General features: G+C 50.1%; 1 protein-coding gene across 1 annotated transcript in view; it reads right to left on the bottom strand.

Moving 5' to 3' along the window:
* Positions 1-935: 935 nt before the first annotated feature.
* bnc2 (basonuclin zinc finger protein 2) overlaps positions 936-14,400 on the bottom strand; it is a gene marked incomplete at both ends in the record, with an annotated part of 57,768 nt that continues 44,303 nt past the window's right edge. The window contains 2 exons of the mRNA XM_080859250.1: positions 936-1,806; positions 10,672-13,130. Coding sequence (XP_080715376.1) covers positions 936-1,806; positions 10,672-13,130 — 3,330 coding nt within the window. The remainder of the gene's footprint in view (positions 1,807-10,671; positions 13,131-14,400) is intronic.

Here is a 14,400-nt window from a genome sequence, read left to right as displayed (position 1 = left end):
AATATTACACATCCCCCATGTATAATTGCAAAGTGCAAAACAAAAATTGTACACTAAAGCTATAAACTTAACAAAATGAGAAATAAGGAAGAAAATATTTTGAGTAGGAGACCAAAAGCATGCCGGCCACCTCTGCATATCTAACAAGTAGATAAAACAAGTCACATGATTTTTTTTTGTTCTCAGTTTAAATGTTTTTTTTTTTTTTAAAGCTAACATAAATGAATCAAGCTATTAAGATGCTACCTCTTTCTTGCCTACCTTAGAGCTGGAAGTATTGTACTGTAACATAAAAACAAACAAAAAAAGCCAACAACCATCAATACAATTGTTTTACACAGAAAGTCTTTAAAGGACATTATTTACAAATGAAGCTGTTCATGCTCTTGAAGGGGTTTACTTTTTTTAAAAGCTATCATTACACCAATACAACAAGAAGATTTAAATGTATCCCATTATTATCATTTCTGCAGGCAACAGTCACAAATAAGAGTTTGAATAGATTCTTTGGAGATGGACTAAGTTAAGACAAGGGATAGGGGATTCTGTCAAGGGTGGATGATGAAGGAACTGGAGCCATCCTGGGTTTAAAGGGGACTCTGCTCCCAAAATGTCTCATCCTATTCCTCCGAAGAAAGAAAAATGTCAGCGGGCACAACTTCTGAAGAACTTCAATGTCTGCTCATGTTCGTAGGTAAACCACTGAAGAATTCAAAATCAAAACATGATGTGATAGTGCTCTTGTTTTTTTTGACAGGCAACACGGGCACCCGAGTCACTGAAGGACTGGACCTTTTTTCTGTGTGTGTGTGTGTGTGTGTGTGTGTGTGTGTGTGTGTGTGTGTGTGTGTGTGTGTGGGATGTGGTGGGTGGAGGAGTGTATGGATGAAGAGGGCATGAAAAGGGGAAAGAGAAAGAGGAGGGGACGAGTAAGGCTAGTCAATCATGGTGGCAAAGGGTGCGTTGTTTTTGTGGAGGTTGGGGTTCTGGCTGTGCCGGTTCCGGCTGCGCACCGAGGAGAACATCATGTTGCAGCCGGGCACTTTGCACTTGTGCATCTCGCGCAGGTGGACAGTCTTGTAGTGCACCCGCAGGGTCCCTTTGTTGCTGTACAATTTGTGGCAGATGGTGCACAGAATGCCCGCCCCGCCACCGCCACCACCGCTGCTGCCCCCGCTGGAGGCCAGGAGAGAGGGCGAGGAGGAGGGGTCGCTGGACAGGGGCCCCTCCACCTCACCCCTTCCTCCGCCGCCTCTTCCACCTTCTTCTCCTCCTCCTCTTCCTCGTTCTCCTCCTCCTCCTCCATCGCCTCCTTCCTCCTCTGCGCCTGCCTGGCCCTGGGCCTCCTCGGGGTCGATGTTGTTGCAGTCCTCGCCGTCGCTGTGCGCCTCCAGGTCGTCCAGCAGGATGCCCTCGTCGCTGCCCTCGTCGGACTCGCGCGAGGAGTGGATGCTGCCGCTGGACTGCACGCTGGAGGTGGTGCTCAGGTCCAGCACCATGTAGTCGTCGCTGGGGTGGCGGCGGTGGTGGTGGTGGTGGTAGTAGCCGCCGCCGTTGCTGTTCGAGTACTCGGTGCCGGCGGGGGAGTCTGCGTCGTCGTCGTTACGGCCCAGCCCGCGAGACAGCAGCCCCCCAGCGGCGCCGCCCAGGGCCTCCAGGCTGAGGTGGTGGTGTCCGGCCCCGTAGATCTTGGCCAGGAACTCGGCGCGGAGGTCTTTGGGCATTGGCATGAGCTGGGGGTCCAGAACGATGTCGTCCAGCTCTTTGGTCAGCAGTTTTCGGTGCAGGTTGATGTTGGAGCTGTGTCTGCATGGAGGCAAAGGGACAAAGGACTGTCACACGAGGTCCATTCACCCCAAGCACATGCTACCAAATGAAGTGTCTGCTTTAAGTGTCTGCTTTTATCACGGCAGGACATCAGTATGCCCCCCCCCAGGTACAGTATGTTACCCCGAGCCTGACTTTAATAATTATATCAAGAACAGAAATGTTTTTTAAAGGGAAGATTATTGAAATAACTGAACTGTATAATCTCCCATTTCTTCTTAAACTTTTCATTCAATACAGACCCACCTCAGTTAATGGTATTAACTTTGTTCACACTAGTACACGAACATTGTGCTAACACTTAAGATAGTGCCATGCAGCAAGCACCCCACTAGCAGGTCTCCTCCTGTCAGCAAGTCTGTAGCCATGCTCAAATCCAATAGACTCTGACTCAATTAAATACTTCAACACATTGAATGGGAGTTTATCAATTGATTCAAGCCATGGTAATGTAATAATCACAGGGAACTGGATAGCATATTAGCACCAACTTGAGCAGCATGAGCTCACTGACGCCTGGAGGTGGCTTAATTGAGGCCCTTGTGAACGTAGTGTCCCGTGTATCCCCCAGATTAATAAAAACTGGGCTTCCTTTCATGCCAGAGAGGAGTATCACATAACCGGGCGCTCACTTGGTGAGAAACACCCCGGTGCTCGGCGGTGTAAAGAACACTGGGGCCTCTGCACTGAGGGCTAGCCTAGCGCTGAGCTACATGTTACCAAAACACATGAGGGCTAGCCTAGCGCTGAGCTACATGTTACCAAAAACACATGAGGGCTAGCCTAGCGCTGAGCTACATGTTACCAAAAACACATGCAGTAATATAAGAGGTGAATAGCGACCACTCCAAGCCTCCAGCATGACAGAGCTCACATGAAGCGTCAACAGTGCCCAACAGCAGACAGTGAGAACAGAAAACAAACACTTCAAGAAAGTATAAGACAGTAAAACTGGTGGTGTATGTAGTCGAATCTCATACAGCCATTTTCCCTTTTTGATAAATAAGAAAGAAATATAAAAAAACAATGACAGAAATGACACTGAGGCTCCTTTCCTTGCATATGTGGTCCATGCAAAGAGCACTCAGGAAGCTAAAATGGCGGCCTTGGCGTGAGGGGTAAATGGATTGCACAATGTATTGTAGAGCTTACCAGCAGTGCCATGGTTGATGCAGTCAAAAAGGGTCCCTTTTCTTTAATTATTTAGTTCCCTATCCGACATTGTCCTGCAAGAAGTAAAAATACATTCAATGGAGGGACCCTTTTCTGTTAATAAGGCATACAGGAGCCGGCCACTAGAGCATCAGCAGCATGTAGGAACATGGCAAATCAATTAGACGTGACTAAGCCAAGTCGCTAAGTGAAGTGTGTGTGTGTGTGTGTGTGTGTGTGTGTGTGTGTGTGTGTGTGTGAGAGAGAGAGAGAGGGTGAGTGAATACGTGTGACTGTCTGAGGATCTGTATGCGAGAGGGAGAGAGAGAGAGAGAGCTTGTAGGTGGGCAGGGACTTACAACAATGACCTCTTTAACGTGAATAATAATTCTATCTGTAGATAGCAAACTGTGGAACAGATTTTCTGTGCGCTCTTGGTGAGGCTAGAGGGTAAATGAGGGGGCCACGTCCTGGTCCCCGTGCCTGAGGGGCCTGAGGGGTTTCAGGGGTCTGAGGGGACACACCTAAGGGGACACACCTGAGGGGACACACCTGAGGGGACACACCTGAGGGGGGACACACCTGAGGGGACACACCTGAGGGGACACACCATGCTCTCCAGCCACTCATGTGGGCGGCTCCTCAGCAGCATGTCACCAGCTCTGAGATCACACCCACACACTGCTCATAAGCTCTAGTCTGACGGGACTAACTGCCATCTCACATGACTCTACACACACACACACACACACACGCATACACACACACACACACACACACACACACACACACACACACACACACACACACACACACACACACACACACACACACACACACACACACACACACACACACACACACACACACACACACACACACACAAGCTACCGTACAAACATTCCTAATCAAAGAGCCACACTACACATACACAAACACACCTCCTCACAATAGGCCATGAGGACACATATACACGAGTAGATCCATTTTCTATTTGAGCATTTTGCTATAATCAACTCTTAAGATAAAATAGCATTAAACTTTACAATAAACAGCACATTACACAACCTAGTTCTAATGTGCAAAAACTACCGTACATCTGCAAAACCACAGTGGCAACAGCAGCAAAGAAAAAAACTGCTACCATGATAAAATATGGTGTTTATGTAAGTGCGTGTAATTATTGTAATTATTTTCAAACATGAACGAAAACACTGACTGTAACTTTGGATGAAGAAGTTGTGACCTGAGAATCATTTGGAAGATTTTAATATCCTTGCATCTCCCTGAGCAACAGTAAGACCCCCATTACCTTTGATCACTACTGGTCTGTTTTTACCCTGCAAATGACGGTGTGTGTGTGTGTGTTTGTGTGTGTGTGTGTGTGTGAGTTTGTGTGTGTGTGTGTGTGTGTGTGTGTGTGTGTGTGTGTGAGTTTGTGTGTATGTGTGTGTGTGTGTGTTTGTTTTTGTGTGAGTGTGTGTGTTTATTTGTGTGTGTTGTGTGTGTGTGTTTCATTTGCACACTGTGGTATTTTGTATGCATTCATCAGCTTTAGCCTTTCTGCCCCATTTCCTCTCTGTCCTCTACCATCCTCATTCCAGCCCCAATCCTCCCCCCTCCTCCTCCCCCCCCCCTTACCTACCTCCTCTGCCCCCCCCCCATCCTACCCCTCCTCCCTCCCCCTTACCTACCTCCCCTGCCCCCCCCAACCTCCCCTCTCCCCCTCACTCTCTCTCCCTCTCTCTCTCTCTCTGTACATCTCTCTCTCTCCCCGTCTCTCTCTCTCCCTCTCTCCCTCTCTCCCTCTCTCTCTCTCTCTCTCTCTCTCCCCCCCCCCTTCTCTCTCCCCCCCCCCCCCCCCCCTCTCTGCATCTCTCCTGGGCCGGTAATGTGGCAGGCAAACCAAATTGACAGGCTCATCTTTGCCTGGAGATGGGGGCGGCATCTCAGGAGAGGCCATTTTGACTTTGCAGAGGAGGAGAAAGAGGGAGGAGGAGTGTGGAGTGTGGCTCTTAATGGGCCTTCTTGTCCCGTGAACGTTAATCATCTTTAGGCTCCGATGGCCCTGTCGCTCCCCCTGCCTACCGCGCTCGCGCCTGCTAAATGAGTCGTAATGCACAAACGAGAAAGAAGAGAAGTCACATTAAACAAATGATGATGTGGTTTAGATATATACGTTTTCTGCCTCCGCCTCTGCCTCTGCCTCTGCCTCCCCTCTCCCCTGGACTCATCAGGGGGGGGATAGCACTGCAAGGTGGGCAGATGGGGAGGCTGGGACTGGTGCTTTTTCTGTCGTTTTATTCAAACGCTGTGAGCCCTGCCATTAATGAAAACTCCAAAAGTGTACATGAATTGTGAGGATTCAGAGATGCAGCCTCTTGGCTCTCTTGTCACTGGGGTGGCTCAGGTAAAGCAAACCTGCAGGGGCAGGACCATCATTGGCCAACAGCAGTACAGGCTCCAGAGAGGAGAAAGCGAGGGGGAGAGAGATAGAGAGAGAGAGAGAGAGAGAGAGAGGAGAGGAGTGAAAGGAAAGAGGGTGAGCGGAGAGAGAGAGAGAGAGAGAGAGAGAGACTGGGAGAGAGAGAGAGAGAGAGAGAGAGAGAGAGAGAGAGGGGAGAGAGAGACTGGGGGAGAGAGAAGGGGAGAGAGTGAGGGGGGAGAGAGATAGAGAGGGGGAGAGAGAAGGGGAGAGAGTGAGGGGGGAGAGAGATAGAGAGAGGGGAGAGAGAAGGGGAGAGAGTGAGGGGGGAAGAGATAGAGAGAGGGGGAGAGAGAAGGCGAGACAGGGAAGGTAAGCAGGTTCTCAGATATAATTAACCTTCACTCTCCATTCGCGCTTGGATTGCGTGAGGCCATAGGCCCGAACATTAGTGCACCATGGGAATCTGGAACAGCGCTGCCAATGAGGGTCATTGGTGACGGTTGGGATGGCAACAGAATAAAAAAAAAAAAGTGCAACATTGAGAGGAGGGGCAAGGGGAATGGTAAAAAAAAAGGAGGCTGCCTTTGTTTTGGGGAATGTGATTAACGAGGATAATAACATGCATGATTACTGGGACACATGTGCTTCCAGCAGTTAATCACGCTGCTTCTCTGTAGTGGCGACTCACCCTCTCTAGTAAATATGCAATCATTTACAGAGCAGCGTGAGGAGGCAACCCACCCCACACTGACACCCACTCACTAATGCACTTATAATTACATTCAACTCCATTGCATTTACTTACAGTCTATGAGATAAGTGTGTGGAGATGGAGCGCCTTTAAAGAATTATTCCATCGCACCTAAATGCTATAAATGCATATTTCACAAAAATATATATTCATTTGCATCGAATGCAATGAAGTCATTCATGCTTTTCTATAAAATTTGGGCACAAGGCTTTTTACGAAAATCTGTGTACTGTTACACATTTTAAAAATCTTGCTATTATTTTCACCTGCAAAAACACCATTCTACAGGATATACTGAAGGAAACAGACATGGCAGGAGCTGAATCAGAATCTATGAGGGACTGAAGCCATTCAGAGCTATATATTTTTCTTTTGTGTCCTTTCTTGTGATGTTTCGTGGTGATAGCTCAGTAAACCTGCGCTACAGATACAGAGAAGGTAAAGCATCTCAGGTTTAATTCACCCAGATTAAAAAACAATTATTCTGACACCGTAAATGAGCTAAATAATTAATTCAGCTCTCGAGTGCTGATCTCTCCTCTCTTCATCCGACCTGCTTTAAACAATTATCAGCTTAATGAAACAGAATCATTACTGTATCAACAGAAAATTTGTCTTTTGTAAATTGGATTGCAGATCATATTGGAAATGTCATAATTTACAAATAATTGGAACCCCTAAAAATGTACCTAAGTGGTCAATTTTCATGTATGTCTTGTTTACTGGCATGTCATGTATCAGGGCGGAATAAAGCCCCCCCGCCCCACTAAAGGCCGATATATGCTCAGTTTCAGACGCAACGCGTAAGCAAGTAAGCACGCAAGTGCAAGCAACCAGAACAATAGGCTTGCGTAAAATGGCGCAAGTCTAGAAAAAGGGGCCGACGCACTCAAGACGTGAAAAGACGCGCAAGGGGCGCGCAAGGGGCGCTTGCGCCTCTGACCATAAATCGGCCTTAACACTGGCCGTACTCTTACGCAGAGGCTCATCTCTGCCTGGCCTGCCTGCTCTTGGGCCTGTGCTGCCGGCCTGTCTGTTGTTTTAATACCCCCACCTCTACTCCAAAGCACCAGCAGCCCTGTAATGCCTCCCAGATGCCACAAGGAATTTATCCCCACACAAAAAATATGGAAACAATAGAGAGTACTTCAGGGCAGCACGGTCACTTCCATCCGCAGAAAAAAAAAAAGATGACAAGAAAGAGAGAACTGAAATCTATATGTTCTCAGAAATGAGTGTCCTATCCGGGGTAAACTACTGCCCTGGCCATATGCGAAAGCACTTGAGGTTTTTCTTTTTTTTAACCAGAGGAATTTATATGCTCCTGTTTCTCCTGATGGAGTCCAACTGTCACACGCACCTTACCAGACGGACTCAAAGCCAGTGACAGCTTCAGGAGAGGGGGGGGCAAGAAGGGGGGGCACACCGTGAAATGTGCGGAAACCCCCAAAAGACTGTACGCTCTTATTTGCAAGGTCAGTTAATCAAACACATCCGGAGCCATGGTGCATATAGCAGGCCATGAGCTGGGGAGTCCTCTGGTTCCATGCAGCTTCTTCCATCTGCTTTGTGGTTACCAACTCACTGCTCTAATCACAGTCTCTCGCCCCCCCCCCCGCCCCCCTCCCTCCCTGTGCGGTTGTTAGACATCTCTAAAACTCCTCTGAGCTCTTTTCCTGAGACTACCGACATGCGCTCACTTCACTGCGAGCCCTACAATTGAGCGCCCCCCAAACCCCCCCCCCCCCCTCCTCTCTTTTCACTGATGACTGTCTGTATCAGTGCCATAAACTCCTTCTTAAGCGCTTTCTTAAGGGCCATTACCGGCTTGTAGCAGCAGATGTGCATACTATTTGGTGCCGCTAATGTCAGCGCACTCTAATAAAAACAAGGGCTGAATGATAAGTGATAGCCTCGCAAAATGAGACCAGGCTGGATATGCGATTCCTTGCCCCATCCTGCCCTTCATTAGGTCTGGACAGGTCAGGTACGGCCCTAATGCCCCTCAACGGCACCACTAACTGCACCTCCCTTCCCACGCGAAGCACAATGGTGCAAATGGGCAATGCCGAAAGTGTGTAAATTTGACACAACTAAAATAGGAAAAGAAAAAAGAACTCAACAGGAGAGCTAATACTTCTACAGCAAAGAAAAATAAAGCAATTAGTGAGTGTGTTTAAAAGAATGATAACGTGTGTTAAGTGTGTGTTGGAGTTACAATAAACGTCTCATTATTTGCAGATAATGTTTCGGAGACTTTCTCGGCATCTCCCTGGGCTACTAATGGATGGAATGAGTGCAGGTTTGTTGTTTGTCCACAGGGCACGGGCATGCTGTGCCTCTACACGCCTGTGCTCTCCCCTCGCTCCTAACCTTCATGTGTCTCCTCTCTTCTCCCGCCTTCCCCTTGGTGTCTCTGTTTCCTTGTCTCTCTTCCCATGTGTTCCGCCTCCACCGTGTGTGTGTGTGTGTGTGTGTGTGTGTGTGTGTGTGTGTGTGTGTGTGTGTGTGTGTAGAGTCACGAAATGCACGAAATGGGGGGTGTTGCAGGCTTATACTGTGCTAATGAACAAACAGTGGTGGGAACAGATGCCACTGAACATGGGGACTTAATAAAGGCTCTCGGGGTGGTGGAGGAGAGGAGGTGGAGGGGAAGAGGAGGAGGTGGAGGAGAGGAGGAGGTGTGCGTGCGTTTTGGGGGGGGGGGGGGGGGGGGTTTACTGGAAACAACATAGCTGAAAGACTGCAGAGTCTTTTGTTTACAAATGATAGAAAGAGGGAGGAACAAACAGAGGCAGACTCTCAATCTTCATTATTTAAATATACCTGTCACTTGTCACCAGCCAGGTGAGAGTGTGTGTGTGTGTGAGTGTAGGGGGGGGGGGGTGGGTGTTGCAGGCTCTTATCTCTCTCCTCATGAGCACGGAATGAAGGAGATGAATGGGGCATATTGTCCTTACTACCTGACTGTGCCATGTGCTATAGCTGGGATGGCACACCCTACCACAAAGCAGTTGTGCATGTGTGTGTGTGTATGTGTATGTGTATGTGTATGTGTATGTGTATGTGTATGTGTGTGTGTGTGTGTGTGTGTGTGTGTGAGTGTGTGTGTGCGTGTGCGTGTGGGTGTGCGTGTGCGTGTGCGTGTGCGTGTGCGTGTGCGTGTGCGTGTGCGTGTACTGTATGTGTATGTGTATGTGTATGTGTATGTGGATGAGTTGTGATGTGAGTTGTGAGTTGTGTGTGATGATGTGTGCATGGGTTTTATCGTCCCACCACCCAGTGTTCATGTTCAAGCTCTCTCTATGGTGATTTGGTGGGAACAATGAACATGATTTCTGTGAATGAAATGTGTGACCCCAGTCAGTGTTTAACTGCTGCTGGTGGTTCTCCACATTGTAAAATCGGTGCATGGCTGCGTGCTCACCACCTCAAGTTCTAAACCACAACCGACGGTTCAGTTATTGACCACAATTCCCCAGAATGTTCCTAGTGCTCCCAGAGTAGATGTTCTCAGTCTCCTGGGATGCCGCGACTAGTGCCTGGATGCCCTGTGAAACCTCACTGACATGTGTGGCCTGAGTGACAGGAGACGGCCTGCTAACCTGCTACTGCTACTGGTGGTGCTGCTGGTGTATTCTGGGGCTGAGGTGTGGTGTGTGGAGGGTGGAGGGGTTACCGTACGTGCTAACAAGCCCAGGTAAGTGAGACCTGCTCATCCCAAAGCGCTAATAAATGCAGCGGTTTGACAGGCCTCAGCCCCCCCCTGCTAATGTATGCATGCTCACCTGTGTGTGTGACAGGTGAGGGAGCGTAGGTAAACAGCGCACGGATGCGCTCGGAGAGACGGCTCTGACAAAAGCGCTCCCGTGTCTCGAGCGTGTTGACACCCCTGACACCCTTAACGTTGACATGACAGTCAACACATACTGCAGCAATTAACACGTCATTAGCAAAGCAATAATTATCCCCCCCCCCCTCTCACCCCGTGCGCTCGTGAGTGAAAGAGAGATTGGATCAGAAGGGAGAGCACTGAAGTTTGTCAGCTTACTTTCAGACCATTTTCAAAACCTATAGATGTCTTTGATCAGAGATACTCTTTGTATGTTTTCTTGCAGCATTTCTACTTCCCTCCAAAACAACACTGGATTATAACTAGAAAATGATGGCTGCCTTTTTAATGTGCGATAAAATACCTACCAGCAGTGTCAGACATTCAAAACAGATATTAATACTAGCTGTATAGAACACAATTTAGAAAATGGAGGCAATCTGCATAGTATTTGACTCTTAACACTCTAAGGTCCAAGGCCTTTTAGACTTTTCTAAGTTGTCTGACATGCCTTGATGTTTTTGTACATTTTGCTTAACTAAAAACATTGATGCACAAATGGAATATATGATTCTATTCTAGAAGACCTCAGCAATAATATTAGAAAAGGGTTCAATGTTTCCGTGGTTGTTCTTTTTATGTCTCTAAGACGAAACATGGAATTAGAGCAAGGGCCCTCACCTGTCTCTGCTCCGGCGGGAAGGGAATGCGGCATTGCATCCGGAAACAGTGCACACGTGCATTTCTTTGAGGTGCACGTTCTTGTAGTGCAGTTTGACGCTATAGGAGCTCTTGAAGGTCTTCTTGCAGACGTAGCAGATCTTGGGGTCGTTGCTGTTGCAGTCTCCCTCGGGCGAGTGCGACGAGATGCGAGGGCTGGAGCCGTAGCCCATGGAGGAGATGAAGCTCTCGTGGAGCGCGGCCATGCTGGCGGCGGCGGCGGCGGCTGCGGCCATGTTGCCGTTGTAGAGGCCGTACTGGCTCATGCAGAACATGTCGTAGGTGGGGTCGCTGAGCTCCTCCTTGATCTTGATGACGGGCTGATGAGGTGAGGGCGAAGAGCGACTCTTCTCCTCCAGGTCCTTCCTCAGGTGGCCCTCCTCCTCCTCGTCCTCCTCTCCGTGATCGTGCTCCCCGCGCTGCTCCTTGTGCAGTCTGCCGCCTTCGCTGTCTCCCCTCGCCAACCCGCCTTGATGGTCGTCGGTGTCCATCATTTCGTCGCGGTAGAACATCTTGGACTCTGAGGTTTCGGACTCGTTCTCAAAGTCTCGCTCGTGGTCCTGATCTTCGGAGGTGAAGCTGTCCATGCATCGGATCTCACCTCCGTCTCCTCCTCCTCCTCCTCCTCCAGACCTTCCGCCGCCTATGCCACGCCGGCACTCGTCCCGATCGGAGCGCAGCATCCCCCTCAGCGCCAGACTGGGGCTCATCTCGTCCTGGGAGGGGGACTGGTGCCCGCTATCCCCGCTGTGGTGCCCGCTGCCACCGTTGTTGTTGTTGTTGCAGTTGCCGTTGACGTTGTTGTGGTGGAGGTGTGAGCCAGAGTGGTGGTGGTGTTGGTTGTGGTGGTGATTGTTGTGGTGGTGGCAGCTGTCATCATCGTCCTCGTCCCTGTCATCGTAATCGTCCGCCACGTCGATCACCTCCTTCTCGATCTTCACGGGCATGCTGGACTTGCGAGGCTTCTTTTTGGGCGCCGGGTCGGCGGGCGCCGCGGTGGTGGAGGCTGAGGTGGCCGACTCGACTTGAGTGCCCAGCGTGGGCAGCCGGTGAGACAAGTGGCTCCCGATCTCGGACATGTGGCTGTTGTGTGAGCTGGTGGAGAGCAGATGCTGCTGGTCCATCAGAGAGGTGCTGTTGGTGGCCGTGGGCAGGATGGGGCTGGTGGGCAGCGAGACGGGAGGGCTGACCAGGTCGTGCGGCGAGAGCAGCGTGCGGTAGAAGGGCGGCACGGGCTGCACCGGCTGCACGGACTTCAGCGAGGGGTAGACCAGCGGGCTGTGCAGGGGCGACTGGAGCATGTCCAGGGGCGGGGGGGTGGCAAAGCCCAGCGGTGGCCTGCCGGGGCTGGTGAGGGAGAATCCCCCGCTCTTGGTGCTGGAGATCACCGGCGTGGCGCTGCCCGTGCCGCGGATGAGGTCCTTGTCGCGGTTGTTCCGCAGCATGGGCATGTGCAGGCGGGGGTTGGGGTTGGCGCTGTGGCGGTTGCGGCTGCGCAGGGAGCTGAAGACCATGTTGCAGCCTTCGATCGTGCAGCGGTGCTTGATCTTCAGGTGCACGGCGTTGTAGTGGATCTTCAGGGTGCCCTTGTCGTAGAAGGTCTTGCCGCAGGCGTTGCAGCAGACGCGGCCCTTGCGCGACGTGGAGCCCATGCGCCGCATGCGATGCATCTTGGAGGAGAAGGACGAGTGAGTGATGCTCTTGGACTGGTCGTTCTTCACAAAGTGGTGGTGGTTGTTCATGGTGCTGCCCTGTGGCGACTGCTGAATGTGTGACCGCTGTTGCTCCTGTTGCTGCTGCTGTTGTTCCCTCTGCTGCTGATGTGTCTGTGGCTGATTCTGCTGCTGCTGTGTTGAAGGAGTGGGGGAGATGGGGGAGGCATGGTTGGGCTCTGTCTTGGGCTCTATGTTGTTGGGCATCTGCCCAAGGTTGCCTCTGTTGGGGCTCTGGCCACTGCGAAAGGGGGAGAGAGACACTTCCGACTCACTGGTATCCACCTGCTCAGCCTGGATGGGCAGGCTGGCCTCACGCAACCTGAGGTTGGCCGCCTGCTCCAGGGCCAGGCCGTTGGGCGGCAGGCCCAGTAGGGGAGCCGAGACAGGGTTGATGTACTGGAAGGGTAGCAGGAAGGCCAGGCTATTGGGGATGTTCTCAAAATGGTGGATACTGGTGGGGCTGCTGGTCTCCAGCTGTGTGAGCACGCCTGGGCTGCGCCCGCGGTTGTTGCTCTCAATGAAAGTCCTGATCCCCGAGTCGGTCTTGGACGACTGCACGGTGACAGCCTGTCCCTCCTTCTCCTGGATGGCCATCAGCTCCACGATGGACTTGGTCTCACCGAAGCGCAGGAACTGCTGGAGGGTGATGATCTCCTCTTCCCGGGACATGATGGACCAGCGGTCCAGCACCTTGCCTGCAGCATCCTGTAGGCCATATCAGAGGGAAGAAAAAAGACAAACACAAAAATGTATTGATTAGGCATAATCACTGCAGTCGGATAAGGAGGGGTGGGGGGGAGAGGGAGCAAGAACTTGCCTATGAAATCCAAGGAACCTGGAGCAACATGTAAGTACTGATAATGGTTTTCTTAGCTGAACCTCACCCTTCGCCCTGTCTCTCTTTCTACATCTTCTCTTTGTCTCACCCTCTTTTGCATAAAAAAACAAAAACAGCATGATAAGATGGGAACCCTCACTGTGACTTCTTCAGTGCGAGCACTCAGAGTCCGCGGCTATTTACACTTGGTGACAGCACGAGCAGCGCTGCTTAAAGACCTGATAGACCAATTAGGGGAGCTCACTAATCACATCTTACTTGTTTATTTTTGTATTTTTTTTCATATTCTCACCACAATCATTTCATTTGGTTAGTCTAAACATTGAATTGTATATCTAAGAGGAAGGGGGTGGTGGGAATTTGGGGTAGCACAGACTACATTTGAGGAGGAAAAAAAAAATCTTTGTCTGGGAGGAAGTCATGTTAGACATAAAAAAATAAGGCTGCTCATGTTTATTTAAATATGTCTTTGAAGAAGCCTTGGAGGTGACAGCGATCCTGCATTCCGTTCATTAGGGAGGCTGCAGATCAGTATTTACTGAGCTTTATGTTAATGGGGCTTAGAGAGGACGCACGTCTTGTGTCAGATTAAATATTAATGAAGGAATACTTTATCGAGAGGATGGCGTCAACAGAAAAACGCCTGTGCTTGCATATATACTGTATGTCTTTTGGGAGGTGGGAATCAAATGATATAAATCTGGTTGGTGTACACTCTTTGGCCTTCATTTCTTTCCCCTCTGCGTGTACTGGAAGCGTGGGAAAGGAGTTTTCCATCTTGAGAGGAGCTGTATTGCTCCTGAAGGGGAAATAAGCACCACTTCCAAGGAGTTCTCTCCTTGGACGGCATTTTGGGATGATGGTGTTATTAACCACTGAAAAATAAAACGCTGCGAGTTCTGCACATTCGGACACTGCCAAACGTCGAGACATGGCAAGGGACTCTGGGAAAGGAATCTTGGAAGGGTCTAGCCTCTAGCTTTGTGGTCATGCATGTAACTTTGATCCACAAAATACTTGACCCAGTCCATTTGTCCCTTCCCTCCCCCACCCTCAGTGGATCCACTGGTTCCCACCAGGGAGTGGATCTCTCACCAAAATTGTTGAAGCTCACATCAAAAGTCTAACCAATGGAGA

This window comes from Sprattus sprattus, assembly GCF_963457725.1.
Source record: "Sprattus sprattus genome assembly, chromosome: 20".
NCBI classification, from domain to species: domain Eukaryota; kingdom Metazoa; phylum Chordata; class Actinopteri; order Clupeiformes; family Clupeidae; genus Sprattus; species Sprattus sprattus.
The sequence above is the reverse complement of the archived record's forward strand: the minus strand, read 5'-3'. Positions and strand labels throughout refer to the sequence as shown.